The sequence below is a fragment of the Monomorium pharaonis genome, chromosome 8 (assembly GCF_013373865.1).
Source record: "Monomorium pharaonis isolate MP-MQ-018 chromosome 8, ASM1337386v2, whole genome shotgun sequence".
Taxonomy (NCBI): domain Eukaryota; kingdom Metazoa; phylum Arthropoda; class Insecta; order Hymenoptera; family Formicidae; genus Monomorium; species Monomorium pharaonis.
The window spans coordinates 10483956-10509505 of record NC_050474.1 but is presented as its reverse complement, the minus strand read 5'-3'; the positions used below and the strand labels follow the sequence as shown (position 1 = coordinate 10509505).

Sequence of the window (25550 nt, the reverse complement as noted above, 5' to 3'; positions counted from 1 at the left end):
TGGAAAATTATGAGAATTTTCAATGGATCTGAAATACATAAAATGTTGAGACAACAATTTAGTCACCAAAATAAATGAAGACAAAGAAGCAGCATGGCTGAGTTTCAAAAGTATTACAGAAAATTTTCTAGGAAACCACAAACGTCAAGAAAGAGTAGCGGAAATGGTGGAGAACTATAGAAAACTTTGCTTAATAAATCTTAAGTAGCATTTCTTGGATTCTTATATCGACTACTTCCCAGAAAATTTAGGTGATTATAGTGAGGAACAGGTGAAAAGATCTCATCAGGACATCCAGAAAATGAAGCATCGATATCAAGACAAGTGGGATATAAACATAATAGCTGATTTCTGTTGGACACTTAAACGAGATGTCTCTGTGAAAAGGAAGAAACGTAAGAGGAAGCCATTGCGCAGAATCTTCGAAAATAAAAGGGTTAGATATAATAGAAAAAGGGAGTAAATTTTCTACGCTATTCATTCACAGAAGCTCAGACTTGTCACACGTATTGAATTTTCCCCGGGTAATGTGATTACGCACGCTCTGAATTATACATTTGTGACCCAAACTGCTATTACAAGATGTTTTTTTTTCAGGTTATAAAAAAATAAGTCAATTCAGCAATTCTGACCTTGGATTCGGATTCAGCGGGTCAAAATACATAAGGATTGACTAGTCTGATCTACCGGACCAACATATAAAAACTTTTCTTTTAGGTTAAAAAAACGAGCTAACTTTGCAATTCTGGCCTTGGATTCATATTCAGCGGGTCAAAATACATAAGGATTGACTAGTCTGATCCGCCGGACTAACTACTTTTTTGTGTGCCTGTGTAATCAATTGGGGGAGCTCGAAAAATATGTAATTTACTAATTTTTTTGGCCATTTTGATAAATATGCACAATTAGGGCTTATACGAGAAATCAATTAAAAGGTAGCGGATCTTATTTTTGCTCCCTAAATCCAAAACTGTTGTTAAAATTAGGGGGTCGCTTGTTTTTTTTTAAATGTCATAAAAATAACAAAAAGCGATAAATATTGCGTTTAAATTACGAAGTACAACACACACACACACACACACACACAATATAAATTTTCAGAAAACGCGTAAGCGGAGGAGCTTCGCCTCTTCCCCTGCACTCCCTCCCCATAATTTTTCCTAACTCTAACCTAACCTAACCTAACCAATCTTATGTCACTATTTAAATAATGCGAAAACATGGAAACAAACAGCGTGAATATTGTTTAGCGTGAAAAGTCGCAAACTCATGTGATACAGTACAAGTGTAGACGACGTTTACTTTACGTTCAAGTTTATTATTATTACAGTAAAAGTACCAAATGAGTTTGCTTCGTGTAGAAAGTCAATGAAAGGACAAAAACCAAGAAAAATGCTGAGCTCAAATATTCAATTTTTCAATTGTATTTGATTAAACGACGTCCACGCTTGTATACTGTACCACACAGGTTTGCAATTTTCCACGTGAACAAGATCCACGCTGTTTGTTTCTAATGTTTTCGCATTATTCAAATAGCAACATAAAATTGGTTGGGTTAGAGTTAGAAAAAATTACGGGGAAGAGGTGCAGGCTTTGCCCCTCCCCCGCCCACCCGTTTTCTGAGAATATACTAGAACACAACATTGCGCGCGCTTCGCGCGCCACTTAGGCATGTTTAGATTTAACTTGCCACTTATTCGTTTTTCTGTAATTTACTCTCACCCTTTATCATATGTTAATAATGCCTTCTCTATCTCACGCTCCCTCACTCGCCCTCCCCCTCTCAAAAGAAAAGCCTAGAGAACAACCCCCCCGAGGACGCACTCCTCATCTGAGAGACGTATCCTTCTCCGCTCTCCGTATGCTGCCTCTTCGATCTCCTCTCTCTCTCTCTCTCTCTCTCTCTCTCTCTCTCTCTCTCTCTCGCCTCTCTATCCTCTAAACACAAATTATTAATTATATATTTTGCATGTTTCTTTAATATCACTCTTACACACTTTACCTCCATACTTAATCCCCTTTAAATAAATTAAAATTATAATATATTATATGTAACGTTACCTGTTAATTTTCAATAAAATTTCAAAACTTTCACTTTCTGGCTTTCTTGTTTAATCTCTCTCAATTATAATTTCCTTTCATCTAATCTCTTTCCTTTTCTAATCTCTTTCGATAAAACTCACTATCGCTCTCTGACCATTTCAACAACTTCTGACAACAAGCATCCAACAACTTTAAAATTAAATTTTTTAAATCTTATGCCTTAATAATACAACATTAAATTTAAATTTTTAAATAAATTAAAATTTATAATATTATACGTAATGTTACCTGATAATTTTCAATCAAATTTCAACACTTTCACTTTCTGGATTTCTTTTTTAAACTCTCTCGATCTCAATTCTTTCTCTTTAATCTCATTCCTTTTCTTCTATTAAAATACACAAAATGTCAAAATAATTAAAACGCAAATGATATTTAATGAGAATAATAATAATTAATAAAAATTGATAATTATTGAGAATGATAATTAATAAGAAATGAGAATTAAGAGTTTAAGATTCCTTTTTTTCAAAATATTTAAAACGCAAATGTTACCTTCCCGAAATCTCGCACTCTCTCTCTCTTTTTCTCTCTCGGTCTCTACCGTGATGGACGTGTCAAAGATCGCTCCGCAAATGCAGTTAATTTAAAGTGATTAAAAAGTAAAAGAAAATTATAAAAAGGTGTCGTGGCTGTAAGAATACGCGTAAGGACCAAATAGGACCAAAGTTTTCTAGCGAGAGTGCGTGGATCTATGCGGAAAATCAGTATATTTTCCATGCGGGTCATACATATCGCGACAGGTAGACATTTATAGTGACGTGTATATTAATTAAAGTTACGTACGTGAGTGGGCGCCCGTATCGATAGGATCGGCATCAGCCGATACCTACTAATATGGTCGATGAATATGCGGAATATAGATGTGCCGCATGTAAGAAGGAAATAAAAAGTCAGGTCGTGACATGTAAGTCATGTGTCAAACTTTTCTTCCATCCTGGATGTGCAAGTAAACATAAGGTGTATGACAGAAATCGAGAATATGTGTCTTGTCCTGGCCCATATGAGAAGTTCACAGTAGACAGTGAAAAAGATATAGATGTGAAAAAAACACCAATACAGACGGGAAGCGGAAGAGAAAGACTAAGTTCTACGGGATCGACGGGAAGTGGCGGTAGCAGAGCGATAGGAATCAACGTGGGCATGGATAAGAAAATTGATTGGTTAGTAAGAACTATGAGAGAGATGAAAGATGAAATGGCATGCAAACGAGAAATAAAAATGCTGATTAAGGAAACAGTGCAAGAGGAAATAAAAACTATTAAACAAGAAATGGAAGACTTACGAAAAATAATACGAGGAGGAATGCAGGCGTCAGCGGAAAATGTGCGCGGCAGTTACAGTGAGGCAATAAAGAAAAAGAAGGAAAACATCATAATCATCAAACCGAAGACTCAGCAAGAAAGTGAGACCACTAAAAAAATAATAAAAGAAAAAGTTGATATTAAGAATATGCCAATGGGGATAACAAAGGTACGAAAAGGAAGAGAAGGAACAGTAATTCTAGGATGTGAGACCGGAGAAGAAATAGATAAATTAAAAGATGTAGTACAGTCTAAACTAGGTGACAATTATAATGTTACAGAATCACTACAAAAGAAGCCGAAAATAAAAATTGTTAATATTAGTGAGGAAGAAATAGAGTTGGATGACGATGAGCTAATAGATACAATAAAGAAACAGAATAGTATTGGTGAATCTCGTATAAGCATAGTCAAGAAAATCCCGAAAAGAAAAAATATGGATGATAGTCAATCTAGAAGGAAAGGAAAAGAAGGTAGATCTTTAATAATTGAAGTAGATGAAGTAACACATGAATTGATGTTAAAAAAAGAAAAGTTGAACATAGGCTGGAGAAAATGTCCTGTGTTCAATTACTTTAGCATAAAGAGATGTTTCAAGTGCTGGGGATTCTACCACATTGCAAAAAACTATACGAGAGATGAAACGTGTCATAAATGTACAGGAAAGCATAAAGCAAGTAAATGTAGAGAGAAGCAGAACAAATGTGTAAATTGTATGTTTAAAATAAAAACATATAATTTAAAAATAAAAGACGATCATGATGCTCTGGATCCGGAATGCCCGACATACAAGAGGGCTATCAAAGAAGAAAAGAGGAGAGGTGGATGGGAAGCCAAAAAATAGCAATTACAGAAAGAAGAGGATCAGATAATATATACAAACGCGCAAAGTTTAATGGCACATAAGGACGAGATACAGCATCAGATTATGAAGAAATTAAATCCGGCAATTATTGCATTGTCGGAGTCGAGACTGATTGCGGAAATTGAAGACAGTGAAATAAGTGTACCGGGATACAGTGTGGTTAGATGCGACGCGGAAAATAGAAATACAGGGGGGGGTTGCTCTGTATGTAAGAGACGATATCAAGTATGAGATAGTAGTATTGAAAAAATTAGAAAGGATTGTGTGGTGCGTTGCAATAGAAGTAAAAGAGAAATTGTTTAAAGGAGTGTTAATGGTAATATATCATTCACCGAGTGCGTCACATGGAGAGTTTATAGGATTCTTAGAGGAGATAGTAGAAGAATTAACGATAAAAGAAGAGTGTATAATATTAGGAGACTTTAATATAGATTGTATGACTCTTATTATACAAATAAACTACTAACGACTATGCAAAGTCTAGGTATGAAGCAGTATGTGGATAAACCAACGAGAGTTACCGAAAATAGTAAAACAATTATAGATCTAGTTTTTGCGAATAAAGATATAAATGTAGAAGTCAAGTACGAACCTAAGATAACGGATCATGCGTGGATAAAAGTTGTGATAAATACGAACAAAATTGTAAATAAATATAAAGAATTCAGTGGCAGGGATTATAGTAGATATAATGCGGATGAGTTTATTAAGCTAGTGGAGAGTAATTTAGAAAAAGGATATGATTTAGATATTAATGAGTTAGATATTAATGTAAAGGCAAAGAATTTAATTAATAGTATTGTAGATGCGCTAGACATCTCAGCACCTAAGAAAATTTTTGGAATACCAAAAATATGGGAAGGAAAAAAATGGTATTCAAAGGAAATAGAAGAGCTAGCGACTAGAAGAGATGAGGCGTATAGAAAAGCACTGTACGATAGCACGGAACAAAACTGGCAACAATTTAAAATAGAAAGAAATGCAGTAGTTAGTTTAATTAGAACAAAGAAAAAAGAATATTATGAAAACATGATTGATCATAATAGTAACAATCCCACAACTATGTGGAAATCATTAAAAGAAATTATTAGAGGAGGACCAATAGGCGCGAAATTTGTAGGAAAAATAGATTTTGAAATATTAGACAATAATATAGAGTGTGATATAGCTGATAAATTTAACTTATATTATATACAAAGTATTAAAGACATAATAAAATCTATAGATAAGAATTATACAACAAGCACAAATAAGAGAACTATTTATTGTATTGAAAAGAAGGGAGAGCTAGAAAAATTTGAATCAATTACGACAGAACAAGTAATAAAAATCATTAAGGAATTACCAAAAAAGAAAGGTACAGAAGAAGGAATAACTAGCGATATATTAAAAACGGTATTTTGTGTCATAGAAGAGGAATATTGTGATATAATAAATAAGTCAATGAGTAAGGGTTGTTTCTTGAAAGAGTGGAAAACATCCACGATAATTCCAATACCAAAAGTAGAGAAACCTAAGAGGGCAAGTGATTATAGGCCTATTAATATATTACCAATATATGAAAAAGTATTAGAGATAATAGTTAAAAAGCAAATTGAGGTCTACCTAGAAAGTAATAACATTATAACGGAACATCAGTCGGGCTTTAGGAAAAATTATTCGTGTGAAACAGCAATTCAAACAGTTATAGATGAATGGAAATTGATTATTAGTGAGAGACAAATAGTAGGAGTTATTTTTGTAGATCTTAAACGGGCTTTCGAGACAATTGATAGAGGAAGATTACTAGAGAAATTATACCAGTATGGTATTACAGGAACAGTTCTAGAATGGTTTAGGTCGTACTTAAAAGATAGAATGCAACAAGTTCAATTTAATGATAAATGGTCTAAGATACTGATTACGGAATACGGAGTGCCACAGGGTTCGGTATTGGGCCCATTGTTGTTTATAATATATATGAATATTGTTAACGTTTGCTCGGAGGTGTGTAATATAAAAATATTTGCGGACGATACCTTGATATATGTAACAGGTGAGAGTAGTGCGGAGGTAGAGAGGAAATTGAATATTGCATTTAACGTAGTGGAGGAATGGATGAATATTAATAAACTGAAAATGAATGCGGAGAAAACAAAATATATGTTAGTTAGAGGTATAAGGAAAGAATTGAGAGGCAATACTATTGTGAGATGTTTGGATGGAAATGAGATTGAGCGCGTAGAAACAATAAAGTACTTGGGCATAATTATTGATGATAGACTTAGATTCAGCGGTCACTGTGATTACATGCTAAAGAAAATAGGGAAGAAAATAAGTTTTTTAAATAGAATAGGTAACTTTATCTCGGCTTACACTAGATGTACGATATACAAGACAATCATAGCGCCTCACTTTGAGTATTGTGCGACGCTACTAATAGATATGGGAGATACACAGTTAAGTAGGCTCCAAATAGCGCAAAATAGAGTTATGAGAGTCATATTGCAATGTGACAGACGTACCAAAGTTAAATGTATGCATCAAGCGCTGCAATTTATGACCATAAGACAAAGGCTGTATTACAATATGTGCATGTTTATTTTTAAGATTTTAAATAATATGATGCCGGAGCATTTTAGTAATAGACTTAGAATAGTAGAGGGAGAACGCGATACTAGGCAGACAGAGGATATTGTTATTGAATTTCGAAAAACAAGAAGCGCGCAAAAAAGTTTATTTTATGAGGATGTGTTAATGTACAACGCATTACCACCCGAAGTTAAACATTGTAATCGTTTAGAAATGTTTAAACGTATGCTAAAAGAGTTTGTTTTTAATGATGTAGTATAAAATTGTATATATATGTATTGAAAATAGCTGAGAAAGCTAATAAAAGATCAATCAATCAATCAATCTCTCTCTCTCTCTCTCTCTCTATCTCTCTCTCTCTCTCTCTCTTTCTCTTCTTCTTCTACCTATCACTTAATTCTTGCAATTTTTTTAAACTTTTTATTTTTTATAAATATCTATATAAACACTGGCGCGAAAGAAAACGAGACAAAAGTTTTGACCGATTTTTAGGCAATCTTCAAACTGATGCAACTTTGCGAAAAATCATCTAAATTACATATACTTTTTTTAAATTAAAGGGCAAAGACTCTACTTTGAGAATCCCTAGGTGAAAGTTTGATTTGTTAAGTGCTAATATAACATATAGTATTGCATTGAGTAGGCAGCCTCAACTACATATCTCATTGGATACATTACATTTTTTTGCAGTGTATATATGGTTTTACGTCCGTATCAGCTATATTAATTGATTTTGAAACAGCTATAAGAAAATCAATATATCTACCAGTTTGGAGTCAATGTTAATTACAACCAAATGATATATTGATTTTCTACCCCTGACATTCATTAATATTATGTAAATTTTTATTTCTATTTTCTATATATACCTCTTTAATATTTCTTTTTTTCTTCTCTTACTCTCTGATTCCTCTATTTCTTTTTTTCTTTTTTTAATATAATGTTTATTTTCTTTAACCTTAAATAAAAACATTTATATATGTTAAAAATAAAAACGCAATTAAGTCATTAAAAATTCAAAATTTTGACAAAACAAGCTTTACAGCTTTTTAAACAATTATTAAATACCTATCTCGTCTTTCTTCCTTTTTTCTCTCCGCTTTTTTATGAAATGTCTTAATGTTTATTAATTTAAAAGAATTATGCTTTTTGAATCTTTTCTCTCTTTTCTTTTTTTCTCTCCTTTCTTTATCTTTTTCTCTTTCTTTAATCCTCTATCCTTTATCTTCTGCAATTTTGAATAAAAAACGTGTAAGTATAATTTTATAAATAATTACATAATATTATATAAAAACATTTTTATAAAAAATTATTATTTACTTAATTATTTTAAATTTTATTTTTTATTTTTTTTATCTCACGCTCTCTCACTCTCCTTTTCTTCCTCTCTCTCTTTCTCTCTTTCTCTCTCAACACAAATTATTAATCATATTTTTATGTTGTCTATATCTATCCTCTATCTTCTGCAATTTTGAATAAAAAACGTGTAAGTGTAAGTTTATAAATAATTACATAATATTATATAAAAACATATTTTAATAAAAATTACTTACTTATTTTTTTTAAACTTTTTTTTATAAATACACACACACACACATATATGTATGTATTTATTTAAAAAAAGTTAAAAGAATTAAGTAAATAATAATTTTTAATAAAATATATTTTTATATAATATTATGTAATTATTTATAAATTTACATAATTTTACACACACACACACGCGCGTGCGCACGCACAAATATACACACACAGAAAAAAATATAGCCAATAATATATGTAATTACGAGCTGCTAACTTACAATAATATTTACTGTTAATGCTCTAACACTCTTCTTTTTCTTCTTTCTTACACTCTCTTTTTCTGCTCCTTCTTTCTATAGAAGTCGCTGTTTCTCCTTCTGTTTTCTTTTCTGCTTCTTTTTTCAACAAAAGTCGAAACTCTCTTTCTCCTACCAATCTATTTCCTTTCCTTCTTTTTTTCTAAAAGATTATAAAATTTTAAAGATATTATTGTTATTTCCTATATATATTACATTATTACTTAATATATCTTAATATTATATAAAAACATATTTTAATAAAAATTATTTACTTTTTTTTTTAAACTTTTTTTTTATAAATACACACACACATATGTATGTATTTATTTAAAAAAAAGTTAAAAGAATTAAGTAAATAATAATTTTTAATAAAATATATTTTTATATAATATTATGTAATTATTTATAAATTTACATAATTTTACACACACACACACGCGCGCGCATACACAAATATACACACACAGAAAAAAAATTAGCCAATAATATATGTAATTGCGAGCTGCTAACTACATAAAATACTCAATACAATAATATTTATTGTTAATGCTCTAACACTTTTCTTTTTCTTCTTTCTTACACTCTCTTTCTCTCTCTCTCTCTCTCTTTCCACTCCTTCTTTCTATAGAAGTCGCTGTTTCACCTTCTGTTTCCTTTTCTGCTTCTTCTTTCTACAAAAGTCGAAACTCTCTCTTTCTCCTACCAATCTATTTCCTTTCCTTCTTTTTTTCTAAAAGATTATAAAATTTTAAAGATATTGTTATTTCCGAGAGAGAGATTATATTATTACTTAATATATTTCTTTATTACTTACCTTATTACTTACACACTTTTGATATAACCAATTTTGATTTGAAAACACAACTGTCAAACACTACGAAGCATGCGGCTCAATGATCAGCGAAAGAACCAATCAGCATCGCGGATTAAAGGCAACAATTCTTCGAGACTTTCGAGATGACTTCGATACATTCGATAAATAAATAACATATCTTTTTTAGAAAAGGACTAGAACATGCGCGCGCTTCGCGCACGCCAAATGTTATTTTTTTATTTGTTATTACACCCTGCATAAAATTACTATTGCATATAACATATACACAACTCGTTTATTTTCCCTTACTTCTCAAACTTTGGAAGGGGGTTACATGGCATGATTAAATATTTACATAGAATTTTTTATAACTATTTACGCTCATTTCTCGTCTCTAATACATTTTTACATTCCGGTCTTTAAGCATTTTTAAACAATTTTTTTATTAGACGGCTGGCACCGCACTACAATAGTAAACTACTATTTTATAGCAAGTTCCAGACGAGTACATAGCATTTTTCAATAGTTACCTATATCTACCTCTGATAACATTTTCCTAACAAAGAAATTTTGTCTTCGCAATTTTGTAAATTCTTCTAATAAGTGTTCTAAAGTCTCTACTTTTAAATTGTGTAGCAATTTAAAATTACACTTTTTCTTTTTTTCAATATCTATTCCCTAATGCCTCGTTTTCGCACTTAAATCTTGCTATCATTGACTGACTCTCTACTTTTATACCCCATTAAAATATACAAAGGCTTCTCATGTATTTTTATTGCTTTATACACTCTATTATATTTTGCCCATATTATTTTTTCATATCTTTCTTGTTTGTGTTTGTCACTGTTTATCTTTCTAACTCTTCCAGTGAGAAATAACTATCAAATTGATATCAATTTGATTTGATCAATGCAATTTATATCAATTCTCTCTTAATTTGATATCAATTCAATGAGTTATTTTTCACTAAGTGTTATGTGTATATACATAAAGTTTTTTCATGTAAAATATTAAATTGTAATTTATCATTTTAAAATTTTGCAAAATTTGTTTAACTTTTTGTTATTATAAAAAATAATTGTTTTTATTTTTCACAACAAATGATTTTATTGCAGATAGTACATCCTCAGAGTCGTGTTTAATATGTAATATGCACATAACCGATTTGTTACGTGCACATCAATATGTATATTCACATGATAGCTGTCAAAATTCAATGACAGCTACTCTCGACTAAACTGTCAAACCACGACTCTCGCACACGAAGCGAGTCAAGCGCGAGACAGCCAATCGCGATCGGAATAAAGCGGCAACAATGCAATCGCGATTAGCAGGCAACTTTAGGGTTACATGGCTATTTTATAAGAGGATTGATATCAATTTGATTTGATCAATGCAATTTATATCAATTCTCTCTTAATTTGATATCAATTCAATGAGTTATTTTTCACTAAGTGTTATGTGTATATACATAAAGTTTTTTCATGTAAAATATTAAATTGTAATTTATCATTTTAAAATTTTGCAAAATTTGTTTAACTTTTTGTTATTATAAAAAATAATTGTTTTTATTTTTCACAACAAATGATTTTATTGCAGATAGTACATCCTCAGAGTCGTGTTTAATATGTAATATGCACATAACCGATTTGTTACGTGCACATCAATATGTATATTCACATGATAGCTGTCAAAATTCAATGACAGCTACTCTCGACTAAACTGTCAAACCACGACTCTCGCACACGAAGCGAGTCAAGCGCGAGACAGCCAATCGCGATCGGAATAAAGCGGCAACAATGCAATCGCGATTAGCAGGCAACTTTAGGGTTACATGGCTATTTTATAAGAGGAAAGGATATTGTGTGTGTGTGTGTGTGTGTGTTTGTGTGTGTGCGTGCGTGCGTGTGTGTGTTTTTTACTTTGTTAAATGTAATATTTATCATGTTTTGTTATTTCCATGACGATATTTTAGAAAATACAGGCGACCCCCTAATTCTAACAACAGTTTTGGATTCAGAGAGCAAAAATACATAAGATCTACTACCTTTTAATTTCACGTATAGACCCTTATCATGCATATTTACCAATATAAAAAATCACTTCGAAAAAAATGGCCACAAAAATTAGGTTACATATTTTTCGGGCTCTCCCGATTGATTATCACTGTCGGAGTCACAACAAAGATTTTTACAAAGAAACCTGCAAAAAACTTCAAAATTTGGAAAAGCCACGATTCTAAACAATTACCTTATTGTTTAACTCAATTATACTGCCGTCATCAAAGTGACCCAATATGCACCACGTGGAGGTTGACGGTCGGATTTTGCACATCATGTGGCTCTGAAATTCGTCGGGTACTTACTGATCTGAATATAGCAGATAGCTGACGCACCAGTTTTACTGAAGTCAACAGAAGGTTCGCTATTTTAGCAGTCTGCTCAGATCACGCATAAAATACACATATTCATACATAAAAAATAAAAATTCAAATTTTATTTAAAAAACTCTTTCAAATAATATGTAAAATCCGATTGTCAACCTCCACATAGTGCACATTAACAACAACAATATTATTTCACTGAATATAATATGTCTTTTGATCATTATTATTATTATTTGATAACGACTAATCATTTTGCATGCCTTCGCTAACAACAAATGTGAAGCTCTTATAGGTCCTAATCCTTTATGCGATCTCGGGATGCTACAGACCACGAAATATCATTCGTGATTTGACGAATCGTTTTCCATACTCATAACATTTTAATAAATTAAATACTTGAATTTCTGATCGCATCCCTATATTTTCGAGATATACAACCAAAGAGTTGTTTCGTTAATAAATATTTTAATATTATTACCCCCTTTGAATTATTTAAGTACAAAATAATTTTCCGCGACTCGTACAATACGGATCACCGTCCTGCTGCGTCGACTGCTTAAATAAGGAGTCGAGTTTGGTCACCCAACGGCATGGTGGTATTGGCTGACTGGATCTCGTTGAGGGTAACCCTGGTGATAAAAAACTGAACAGGATATTTAATATCTACTACGCATCAGGGCAATACCAGTTTTGATCCGTCGGTTCGTTAATTACAAATTTTTTAAACAATCGAATGAATTTTAAGCAATATATTTTAATTAATCAGCAATGTCGTTATATAATATTTAAATATTAAGGAATAATTATTTTCCCCTCTTTCTTTACGAGTGACCTCGCGTTCCACGCTGTATTATTCACATTCTCGTCTGGCAAATATTCATGTGCGTCAGCGTTAATAAACGTTGAGGGCGGGTTCCGCGGGTCTGTTATTGGTATCCAAAGTATTTATTCGCTAAAATACCTTAAAATGCAGTGCAAATTTCAAACTCATGTATGATCAACAAAACCATCGTATCAGCATGTTTTTTTTAATTGCTCAGAAAAAAATAAACTTTAAAAATTTGGATTAATATTAGCAAGATTTTAATGAGAACCTTGTAAAAAATAACAAACTTTTACTTTTATCAATGAAAAAAAACATGTTTGGTTTTTATGCGATACAAAAGGGTCACACTTAACAAATCATACTTATTCGCTAAAATACCCTAAAATGCAGTGCAAATTTCAAACTCATGTATCAACAAAAACCATCGTATCGACATGTTTTTTTTTAATTGCTCAGAAAAGAATGAACTTTCGCCTAGGAATTCTTAAAGTAGTTTTTACGCTTTAATTTAAAAAAAAATTCATGTAATTTGGATAATTTTTTGTAAAGTTGCATCACTTTAAAGATTGTCTAAAAATTCTGTCAAAATTTTTGTCTCGCTTTTTTGCGCCAGTGTACATTGTTATGAGTGACACACTCATACCGAGGTGTCAGTAAGGTACAGTCAGGTAAGAAAGGTGTCAGTAGCACCGATGACGTAAATTGGTCAGCTGCAACGACCATTGCGCGAGGTTCTGACAATTAGCGCAATACTCCTTAGACAGCACTTGCTATCTAAGCAAGATTTTGAAACACTGACCGATTTACGCCCTCACACAATCCTCACCTTCTCTCCGTCAGACAACGAATTAACGGATATATAAACCGCCGAAAGAAAGTGAAGGACGGGTCAATTCGAGCTAACACACGATACTCTACCTTGCGGGGTCGTGGTCAGTAAACTCATAGACGCAACACTCTGCCTTGCGGGGTTGCGATCTAACCGTATATCGTGCCATTGTAAACAATCAATAAAGTGCTCGAAACAAAGAACGGTGTAAGTGACTAAAAACCCTTCTCGCAAGATCTCGGGCAGCGATCCCCAACGTACTCCAACGAGGGGTACAACAGTGGTGGCAACAGTGGAATATTCACTGCCAAAAGAAGAGAAGCCGAGCGTCACCAAGCAATCAACTGTACAAGCCAGAAAGTCAGCCGCGTCGGAGCGTACACCACGCGTCAGTGATAACGGTAAAACCCGAGACGACGCCGAGACCTACCGCGACGAGACTCAGCTGATCGCCACACCATGCAGCTTATCGCCATACTTATGTAAATCCGACATAAAATTGTAACGCGAATAAAGCGAAACACCGACTGATCCCTGATAACTACGATTACCGTAAAAGAAATAGCTAGAATAGCTACCGTAATTCAAAAGGTACATGAATACAAACGCACCAGCGCAACGCGACATACGATATCACAAAATAAATTGTAACGCAAACTCAGCACACACGCTTGTAACAGAACATGAATGTCCACCGAGCAAAACATTGATGCAGCGCTTAACGTTGTTCAAGACGCGTTGACAGAAATATTCGATAACGCGATTCAAATTTTGGATAGTCGAGCTAATTCTCCAATTATCATGACCGAACGCGCGTTCCCGGTACAGGGACCAGACTTTAGTCTAGTAAATAACAATATGAACACGTTTATCAACGCGGACAGACGTAGCTGGACCATCGACACGCTCTTCGCCACATGCGTCGCCTCGCATAATCCGGAAAGAACCCAAGAAAGAAACGCAAAAGCTCCGTAATTCTAGTGAACAAAGCGGAAATTCATCGGCAGCACTACAAACCCATAGGCAGCCGATACACCCTATGGAGAACATGATGCTCCATGACTTACTATTCGAAATTCGCAAGCTTTGTTTCCAACTTGGAAATCGAAATTTCACCCGCCGCCACGAGAAACTGCCAGGAATACGCGACGCCCTACTAGCCACGCGCTAGATCTGTAATATAGGCGCTCGCCCAGAGATTTATGGCACCAGCACGGGACCAATACACAGTATTTAAGTTTAAAAGAAGTGCGTAATATGATCCCCGAGATTAACGTAACTTCGAGGGATCGGATACGAGAATTTCTGAACGCGAGCTCTTATGCAATGAAGAACATACATCCGTCAGACAAATTTACACTCCTCGACGCGATATTATACACCAAATTCAAGGGCAAAGCAAAGATAGACTTCCACACTCGCGATACAGAGAATTATAACCAACTAAAAAGGGAATTAGAAAACGAATATCTGGGTAAGCGCAGCACCGCCCATTTACAGGTCGAATTTAACTCTCTAAAACAGAAAGCGAACGAGACCGCCCAAGAATTTAGACGAAGAGTAGACAACCTGGCCATAGAGTTGTACGAGTCCATGGAGGAAGGTAAAAATCATACGATGGAACAACAGAGCGCATCTACTAGACAGCATCAAGGAAGCACTCTACAACTATCAAATAAGGCTGCACGAAGAAATAAAGCTGTTGGTTCGAGCTCAACGATATAACACGCTTCAAGAGGCTATCGCAGGAGCGCGGAAAAGAAAATCAAAGGAGCAAGCACGCGCCTCAGCAGCAACAAGCGGGATGTGCCAAATGCCCAACGGAATAACCGTACTCCGATCATCTGTTGCGGAAAGTGTGAAAAGATCGGATTCGATGGAAGACGGCCGAAGCAGGTACGCCAATCGGTTCAAATTACCACAACCGGAAGGGCGGCCACGAGTAAATACAGCAGGGCAACAATGCAGCTACTGCAAGAAAACGGGTCATAGCCGGAACAATGAATATTTTTTTATGTGCTACAACATATCTAAAGCTCTTTGAAATCAATGAGAAATACTTTCGACCGTTCCCTTGTAAGATAAAATATCTCGGGATTTATTCTCATTCTCAATATGAGCGCATTAAATTAAAATTACCAAAATTACATATTTTAAATGTCATAATTAAACGCAGTTTTTAAGGAAGTTTAATAATTGTATTTAATTAATAACAGGGTAAATTACGACACATAATCTATAAATACACGAAATGTCCTATAAAATCTAAAACTTTGGATGCCTTGTTCTTCGAATTAAAACGTTATTTTTATAAATGGTTTATGAAAATCTTTGTGGTTATTTCTTGAACCAATTCTATAAAAGGCACAAAACGACTTTAAAGACTCTTTTAAAATTGTTGATAAAATTACAATAAAAGAAATCGCAGATACTCTGTATTGATAATTCAAATCTCATTCAAATTTCAATATATTATTTATTATTGTCGTTTTATTATAAGTTTATTAGCTTTTTTATGAAATTTTGTTAAAATTTTTATGAAATTAGCAAAATATTCTAAAATAAATATAAAATTCAATAAACAGTTGTTAAAATTTTATTCAAATTTTATCAAAATTTTTTAACAAGAAAAATATAGTAGTTGATAATTCGTTTAATATTTTTACTGCAACTTATTTATTTTTCTTCGATTAAAAACTACAAATCACTTACATCAATGTAATATTTAGGCCACAATCCTCTTATCTGGGAGCTGCCCCCAAGATCGTATATCTTCACGAAATATGATTTGTGCTTTAGGGATATTGTCCGAAATCCTATCGTCGGTAACACGTTTCGATCTGAATCTATATAATATATAATTACATAAAAAATTTTTGATGTACAGCAATTAGCTTCCTTTTAGTACCAGTTAATATAAGATCTTAAGTCAGCGGCACACGATGCTTGATTTCATACAAAATTGCTTGCTAGATGGAAATACTCTGTTCTGATTGGTCATTTCTGAAGATAGATAAAATTGCACCAATCAAAATAGAATATTTCCATTTAGTAAGTAATTCAAGCAGTACAAAAACAAGTATATGTACCACAGGCTTTACTTATACTCACAAGGAGAACACCCCCTCCGATTTTGCTAAGTTTTATGTATATTATAGTTCTACCCTTCCTTTATTTCATGTTAACCCTCGGTTGTCACACTTATCGCATCGTTGTCACACTGGATACAGCGAACCCATATCAATTTTCAAACAGTTACTGTTTTAAAACTATCAAAGATATAAGAACTAAACAAATTGGGGATTAACTTCAATCCTTTTAGAGTATTATTTGATTATTATAACGTTAAAATTTGAAAAGCTTTATGTTAAAAAAAATCTTGAAAATTGTAATTTCCGAAAAAAATTAATTTTCCTTTTATATCAGGTTGTAAGAACTGATTTGCAACTAGCGGTGTAGCCCAGTCAGTAAAACGCTTAGTTACTACATTGCATGTTGCTGGTTCAAATCTCTCTCCTTCATTTTTTTTTATTTTTAATACTGTGGAATATGTTATTATTTGTTCACAAAGAACAATATTTTATTAATAAGATTAATAAAATTTATCATACTTAAAAATTGCTTCATATTTTTGTTTTATATAATAAAAATTATATAACTTTATATTATTTTTAAATGCATAGCACAAGTCGTGCATTTAACAAATTTCTTGTGTTAGTAAAAGTATCTTTTTAATCTCATTCCCAAAAAGGAGTTTGATAGAAAAATTTGATATATTGTATGCCTTATTTATTAATAAAATAGATCTTTTTAAATATAAATTTTCTTCCATTTCCTTTTGCTTACATTTCCTTTTTTATTATAAAATGTTATAAATTGTAAGATATTTATTATAAATTGCATAAAGCACAACTTGTAAAAATAAAATAATATAAGATTATATAATTTTTATTACATAAACCATAAAAATATAAAGCAATTTCTTAATATAATAAATTTTATTAATTTTATTAATGAAACATTGTTCTTCGTGAAAAAATAACATATTCCACAGTATTAAAAATAAAAAAAAGAGAGGGAGAGAAATTTGAACCAGCAACATGCAGTGTAGTAACCAAGCGCTTTGCTGACTGGGCTACGCCGCTAGTTGCAAATCGGTTCTTACAACCTGGTATATAAGAAACATGCAAATTTTGAAACTCATTTTTCTTGAGAACGCTTGAGAGTTGCATCGTAATACTTTAATATAAAATAAAGGGTAGGATTACAACATGTATAAAACTCAGCAAAATGGGAGAGGGACATCTCTAGTGTTCTCCTTGTCAGTATAAGATTTTAATCTCTTCACTGTGGATGACACATATATATGTGCATCTAAAAAAAAAAAAAAGTTAAACTACCAAAATTTTTATAGTGGCAAGTATTTCAAAGTTTTTGGGGTCGCTGAATTCAAATTTAAGGTCTAAATTGTAAAATTCAAAATGGCGGATCCAATATGGCGCATCAAGATTTTTAAAAATAATCAGATTTTCTACATAGAAAATGGGTTTCTATATTGAATCCGCCATTTTAAATTTTGAAATTTTTATCTCAAATTTAAAATAAGCAATCCCAAAAATGTAAAGAATAAATTTGTGAATAAAATTGTAAAACTTTTTTTCACCATAAAAATGGCACAAAACATTGATTTCTATCCCACAATTAGAGGATTAATAAGTATAAGACTCTACTTAGCGTAAGATCTTTGCTTAGTATAAGTTATACTAAATTTTTCACTAAATTCGGGAGTAAATTTCAACTTTACAAAATATGCTGGCACAAGAAATGATAACCTAATGCGTAAAACTAATGTTATTTTATACAGGATTCAATAATAGATGGGAAAAAATTTATGTGTAATTCTAGATAATAAAACAAAAATCAGTAATAAAAATTATGATTAAAGCTTAGTTTTTTAATTATAAATGTTTAAATATTTACAAAAAGTCTCTTAAAAAATCTTTGTCTATGAGATCAATCCACAGAGCTGTAACTAGCTTTTCACGTATTTGTTTTATTTTTAAGCTTTTTAATTTTTTTAAAAGAGGAAATAAAAGAAATATAACATTAAATTGTTTATGTTTATAGGTAATTTTCATATAAAACAAAAAATATATATTATTCATATGTATTAATGTTTATAAATAAAAATAATTATTTCAATTACTTTTCCTTTCAATGATATCATCATAATTAATACCTTTAACATTTATTATATTTCATTAAAGTTAGAAAGTTAGAAATATTAGATAATCATATAGTTTAATAATCAATCTTGAATAATCTTAATTTGTTAAAATTTCTCTTATATAAGTAAAAACAAAAAGAGTGAGACCAATATTGATATAATTCGAATAATTCAATTAATCAAAAATCACAAAGGACCTGTTCGTAAAATATCAAGTGAGATTATTGTTTCAATGCTGAAATGTTTTATATTAATGTGAGTTTTAAATTTTTAAGAGTGTAGCGGCAAAAGAAAAAATATATTTAACAATTTTTTTACACTTCCATTTCGGCCTTTCTGCCTTTCGTCTTGAATTCTGGACCTGTAACTGTCTTTACGGGTCTATCCATATCATGTTTATTGAAACAATGTTGCCGTTCAATCAAATTAAAAAAATAAAACTGCTTTTTAACAAAAAAGTGACAAAAAATATTTTTTTCAAAATTAAAATAGCAATCAAATAAATAGTGATCAGTAATATTTTAAATTAAATTTTCAGTGATTAAAAAGTCATATAATATATAAAATTACTTTTATTCCTTCTGAATTTATCTTTAAATAACTTTTAAATAACATAAAGTATTCAACATAATAAATTCTTTTCATAGCATTAAAATTTAAAAGTTTAAGAACAGAAAATTAACTCTGTCAAGGGTGGTAGAAAGTATACTTCTCATCTCATTTTCTTCTGTTTTTTTAAATATAAGTGAAGTCTGTTACATCGTATGAAATAAACTGTTCTATATTTGTTAATGTTAAAATTTTTATATTGATAATTAACAACCAAATTAACTTATAATTTAATCGGAGAAACAATTACTTAAAAATAAAAGATATAAATTTTAAAAAAAGGTGCTTTCCTCTCCCTACTTATCATCGCCACGCTTTCCACAAGAATTTTGGCCAGCGTTTGGTATCAAAATCTTCCAATCTTTCAAATAAGCCAAAATAACTGATTTGAGAAAGAAAGATATAAATTAAAATAAAATATTGAGAACTTACATGTCCAAAGTCAATGAATAAATTTATAGACCAAGTGTAATTAATAATAAAAGGATCAATAACAAAACAATCTCTGAGATGTATATAAAGAATAAACATTAAGCGATAAAATACAAATTTAGAACAATTCAGACTACTTTTCTTTCACGAAACACAGTTGATAAGTCTCTTTCCATTTAGAATTTGATGCAAATTCAGTCAACACACTTCTGATTGAGACAAAGGTTAAAGTGTATTTTTGATCAAAGAATGTATTTGGTTCCAGTATTTCAATAAAATTTTTGAGTATGTATCTATATATATTAAGAATTTAATTGTTTACATAATTAAAAGTTATAACGTTAAGCATTATATACTCTATAACCATAAATAACAATTTAATTTCACATCAAAATTTAAAAAATTTATTGAAACATTTATAAAATGTAAAAACACATTGTTTGAGAAGTTTTATGATAAATCCTGTAAGATTAAAAGTATTTTCCAACAACAACAAAATACAGTGGGAGCTATCCAGCAAGTGATACACAGCAGTATTTGTCTTTGTATGATATTCAGTTGGAAACAAAAACTATGGGAGCTTTTCAACAAGTAACACAAATTGACACAGCAGAATTTCTATCTTCGTTTGATATTCAATGAGAGACAAGGACAGAATTACTGCTGTGTTAATTTGTCTTTTCCTGGAAAGCTCCCAGAATTACTGCAGTCAATTTTTGTCTCTTGCTCGAAAATTTCCAGTGTAACACAGTGAATCATTTTATCTCATATGTCAATGTTAAACAAGGATGAAATTATTCACTATGTTCTTCTGTGTCACTTGTTGGAAAAAGCTCTAGGTATCACATTATACATACATACTGTGTATATAGGGTTCCATTTAAATATAGCAAATAGAGTTAGAAAACTATTAATGCACTATCAAGTTTTAACTATCAAAATTATTAAAAAATTATCAATGGTATTTTTGTAATTATCGATAGCTTTCAATAATTTGTTTTATTTTTTATTGCCGATATAAATGCTATTACAAAAACAAATTTTAATAATAAGCAAAAAAGCAGAATGTACATGCAAAAAGAGGATTTGTCATCAAAATTTAGCCACAACAGCAAAAATGTATCTTTAAAATAAGGACTAATGTCATTTCAGCCAAAGCTAAATTTATTATTTATTAAAATTTAGCAGCTACAGCAAAAAATATTTGTTGCTAGAATCAAATGTTTAGCTGAAATTTTTGAAGTTTTTTAATTTTTGCAATTTAAATATAATATACAATTTTATGTAAGCAAATATAATTTTTCTTTTAAAATTTTATGTAAAATATAATCAAATCACAACTTATTTTAATCACATCCTTTTTAATTTTATTAATGTCCCTAAAAGATTACAATTTTATTTACAAACATTACAAATTTATTTTCAAACATTAAAAATTCTGCATTTATACATGTAATTAACTTGAATAATTTTTAAAAGGCCTTATGTAATACACAAAATACATTTTATAAATGTATTTTATACTATTGAAAACTATCGATAATTAGATATCAAATTATTGGTAATTATAGATAGTTCTCCATCTCTAATAGAAACTGTGTGTGAGTGTGTCAATTTGTGCCTCTTAAAAGAAAAGCAGTCTTAGAAAAAAAATTGGGAACACAAAATCCAATTTAGGAATTTTCTATAGTAAACAGAGTAATCTGGTAACCTTACATTAATCTTCTTTTTAATTCTTAAAAAATTTACCACCACTAATGTGATTCAGTATTGTAGATTTTCCAGCGTTGTCCAATCCTGCAATGAGCAGGACTATAGTTCTGAAGTGATAAAAAAGAAATATAAGCAAAAAGGTGTCAATTTTCTCCTTCATAGTAGGTACTCTTTGCATCATGAATAATATATACTTCTCTACAGTGCGACTTCTCTGCAGCCTTTTCAACAGGTTTCTGATACAACTATCCATTGCAGAGAAAAAAAGAGAGAATCGTACTCCCATACTTCTCTCACGACCTTAATTGTACTTCAGTGGATTCCTATCATTCGCATTCGCGGTAACGATAATCCCGTGTTAATCATTCAACAGTGGGTTGAAAAAAAGTTATTCTCTTGACAAATATAACCTTACTACACTGACAAGTGAAGCCTCGTCTACAGAAGTCACAAGCAGCCAGTTGCGACTTGCTACAGCCAATGAGCGTCTAGTTTCTAGTTAAAGCTCGACAATCATTGGCTGTCGCAAGTCGCAACTGGCTGTTTGCGACTTCTGTAGACGAGGCTTTAGGGCCATCTACAATGGAGTGTTTTAGTCGTAACAACGCTAAATCTACGACCATACTGTCAATAATATAAACGACGTAGCAATAATATACAAGCCGGCTATCATAGAGAGGTGACTAAAAACTAACCCCGAACACCTGAACGCTCATCGTAAGCACCCACTGAATTGACTCAATGTCTGTTGTAGGCCGTAATCAGTAAAACAGTACGTAATGAAAATATTGTTTACGACTACTGCTACGGCCTACAACTCTCCATTGTAGATGGCCCTTTAAAGGGCCATCTACAATGGAGAGTCGTAGGCCGTAGCAGTAGTCGTAAAAAATGTCTCCACTTCGTATTGCTTTTGCCCAGTCTACAATGAGTCGTTGGTCGTTGGTCGTAAGAAATTTAACCAATTATGTTCGGTTATTCTTCTCTAAGATCAACTGTGATTGGTTAAATTTCTTACGACCAACGACCAACGACTCATTGTAGACTGGGCATTACTGTTTACAGCCTATAGCAGACATTGAGCCAATTCATTGCGTGCTTACGATGAGCGTTGGGGCATTCGGAATTAGTTTTTGGTCGCCTTTCTTTGATGACCGGCTTGTATGTTATTGCTACATCGTTTTTATTCTAGACAGCATTGCCGTAGTTTTAAGGGCCATCTACAATGGAGAGTTGTAGGCCGTAGCAGTAGTCGTAAACAATATTTTCATTACGTACTGTTTTACTGATTACGGCCTACAACAGACATTGAGCCAATTCAGTGGGTGCTTACAATGAGCGTTTAGGTGTTCGGGGTTAGTTTTTAGTCACCTCTCTATGATAGCCGGCTTGTATATTATTGTTACGTCGTTTATATTATTGACAGCATGGTCGTAGATTTAGCGTTGTTACGACTAAAACACTCCATTGTAGATGGCCCTTTAGTGCTGTTACGGCTAAAACACTCCATTGTAGATGGCCCTTAAGGGCCATCTACAATGGAGTGTTTTAGCCGTAACAGCACTAATGCCCAGTCTACAATGAGTCGTTGGTCGTTGGTCGTAAGAAACACAGTTGATCTTAGAGAAGAATAACCGAACATAATTGGTTAAATTTCTTACGACCAACGACTCATTGTAGACTGGGCATAAGGCTGCGTTCCGTTTCAATGCATGATGCGCATAATGCATTGTTCATCCTTGTTTAACGTTTGACAAACAACAAAGATGAACGATGCATCATGCGTATCATGCGTGAAACGGAACGCACCTTAAAACTACGGCAATGCTGTCTAGAATAAAAACGACGGTAGCAATAACATACAAGCCGGCCATCAAAGAAAGGCGACCAAAAACTAATCCCGAATGCCCCAACGCTCATCGTAAGCACGCAATGAATTGGCTCAATGTCTGCTGTAGGCTGTAAACAGTAAAGGGCCATCTACAATGGAGTGTTTTAGCCGTAACAGCACTAAAACTACGACAATGCTGTCTAGAATAAAAACGACGTAGCAATAACATACAAGCCGGCCATCAAAGAAAGGCGACCAAAAACTAATCCCGAATGCCCCAACGCTCATCGTAAGCACGCAATGAATTGGCTCAATGTCTGCTGTAGGCTGTAAACAGTAAAGCAATACGAAGTGAAGACATTTTCTACGACTACTGCTACGGCCTACGACTCTCCATTGTAGATGGCCTTTTAGGCCTGGGCCCCTATTCTTGAATTCATTCGCAAGAGAAACGTATTCGCAAATTCTGTTCTTACAGAAAAGTTAAAAATTTATTGGCTATCGTATGGCTTTCAACCAATAAACTTGCAACTTTTCTGTTAGAGCGGGTATTTGCGCATACGTTTTCTTGCGAATGAATTCAAGAATAGGGGCCCTGGTCTACAATTGATATTGTAAGTCGTGTCGTAAGAAATCTAGCCAATCATAGTTGATCTTAGAGAAAAAAGAGAGAAGAAAAGCGAATTCTTACGATACGACTTACGACATCCATTGTAGACCTTAGGACACAAAACATGGCGTAATGATTAAAGGCCATAGCACGTACATTTTCTTAATCGTAATCGTAAGAAATTGAGCAATATGATTGGTTAATTCAGTCAGTTGCGACTAATTTGAGCAATATGATTGGTCGAAATCTTACGATTACGATTAAGGAAATGTACGTGCAATGGCCTTAAGACAATCGTAGGCGTAGACGTAGATAAAGCTTGTGCGTTGTCTACGTCTATGACTGCTTAATCATTACGCCATATTTTGTGCTTCGGCCTTTGAGTACATATAAATGGAGGAGGAATGCCAGCACTGAAAGTGTGTCCAAGATCTGTGCGAGAATTAATTGTAATAATCAAATTATTTATGTCGTACTTTTTAGGTTACCTATAATTACTTTTTAGGTTACCTATATATTTAGGCTACAAACTCACGGAACTCGCAACTCGCAACTTGCTCGTGATGATTTGGCTATACCGGACAGCATTGAGTTGTCACGAATCATGATGATAGTAGATGGTTGTGCTTATCATATATTTCGGTCCTAGAGAAAATTACTCGAATAGCCATTGGCTTAGTTTACATCGTCAAAACCTTAGTACGCGTATTAAGTTTGGTGCGCACCAAAGCCTTAGTACGGGCGCGTTTACATCGAATGTACTAAGCATGTACTGTGAAAAATATAATACAAATTTAATTCATATTGATGTCTCCTACTAAGACATTTTCACACCGGTTTTTAGATTTTAGCACTGAGGTTATGCTCAATTGCCAAATTCTCTCTAAAATGCGTTTTATGCGTTTACATCGACATTTGTATCACTTGGTACGCGTATCAGTTTAGTACGATACTCCTACTTGATACGCTCGTACCAAATTGATCCGGCAGCGTTTACATCGTGCGTACTAAATATTTAGTACGAATTTGATACGAATATGGTACCTGATACGCGTATCAAATGCACGATGTAAACTAAGCCATTATCGTAAACACCCTGTGCCTGCGTTCGAAAATAGCTTTAGCTGGTGTTAGGAAAAAGGTTAAGTTAGTAGTACTGAGAATTCCCAACGCTGTGTTCGTTTTCTCCCAGCTGGAAGTAGTTGGAAGTAGCTGGAAGTAGAGATCGATCGAATAGGTGCATTTAGTGCAAATGACAACAAAAAATATCTTAACAAGCGATAACGTACGCACGTGTTTTATATAACTTATACCTACGATTGTTGAAATTTAGCAAATTCATGGTAGTTCCTTTGTTTAATAACACTTAAATGTAAAATAGAGTAAATGTAAAATAACATTATTAATAAATAAAAAGCAAGAAATAAGAGGAACATTAAAATTCTCTTAATATCTTTTATTGTTATGTGTGGTTATGACATAAAATTTAACAAATTACTTGAAATAAAATATTTTCTTAATGCAAATTCATAAATTATTACTTTTCGTAAATTAACTAATCAATATAAAAAATTACTGAATATATAAATAATTATTTAATATAATGT

General features: G+C 32.4%; 1 protein-coding gene across 2 annotated transcripts in view; it reads right to left on the bottom strand.

The window, feature by feature from the left end:
- The window catches only part of LOC105838388 (ADP-ribosylation factor-like protein 13B), an 88267-nt gene extending 65929 nt beyond the window's left edge, over positions 1–22338 (bottom strand). Inside the window, exons 1-4 of one of the 2 annotated variants that reach the window (XM_012683921.3) lie at positions 22198–22338; positions 21697–21825; positions 21539–21609; positions 16234–16367 (exon numbers count right to left, since the gene is read on the bottom strand). In XM_012683921.3, coding sequence (XP_012539375.1) covers positions 16234–16367; positions 21539–21609; positions 21697–21788 — 297 coding nt within the window. In that variant the 5' untranslated portion in view covers positions 21789–21825; positions 22198–22338. Of the gene's footprint in view, positions 1–16233; positions 16368–21538; positions 21610–21696; positions 22009–22197 lie in introns of those variants that run through there. The other variant, XM_028192096.2, reaches the window with a different exon arrangement.
- Between the last annotated feature and the right edge of the window lie 3212 nt (positions 22339–25550).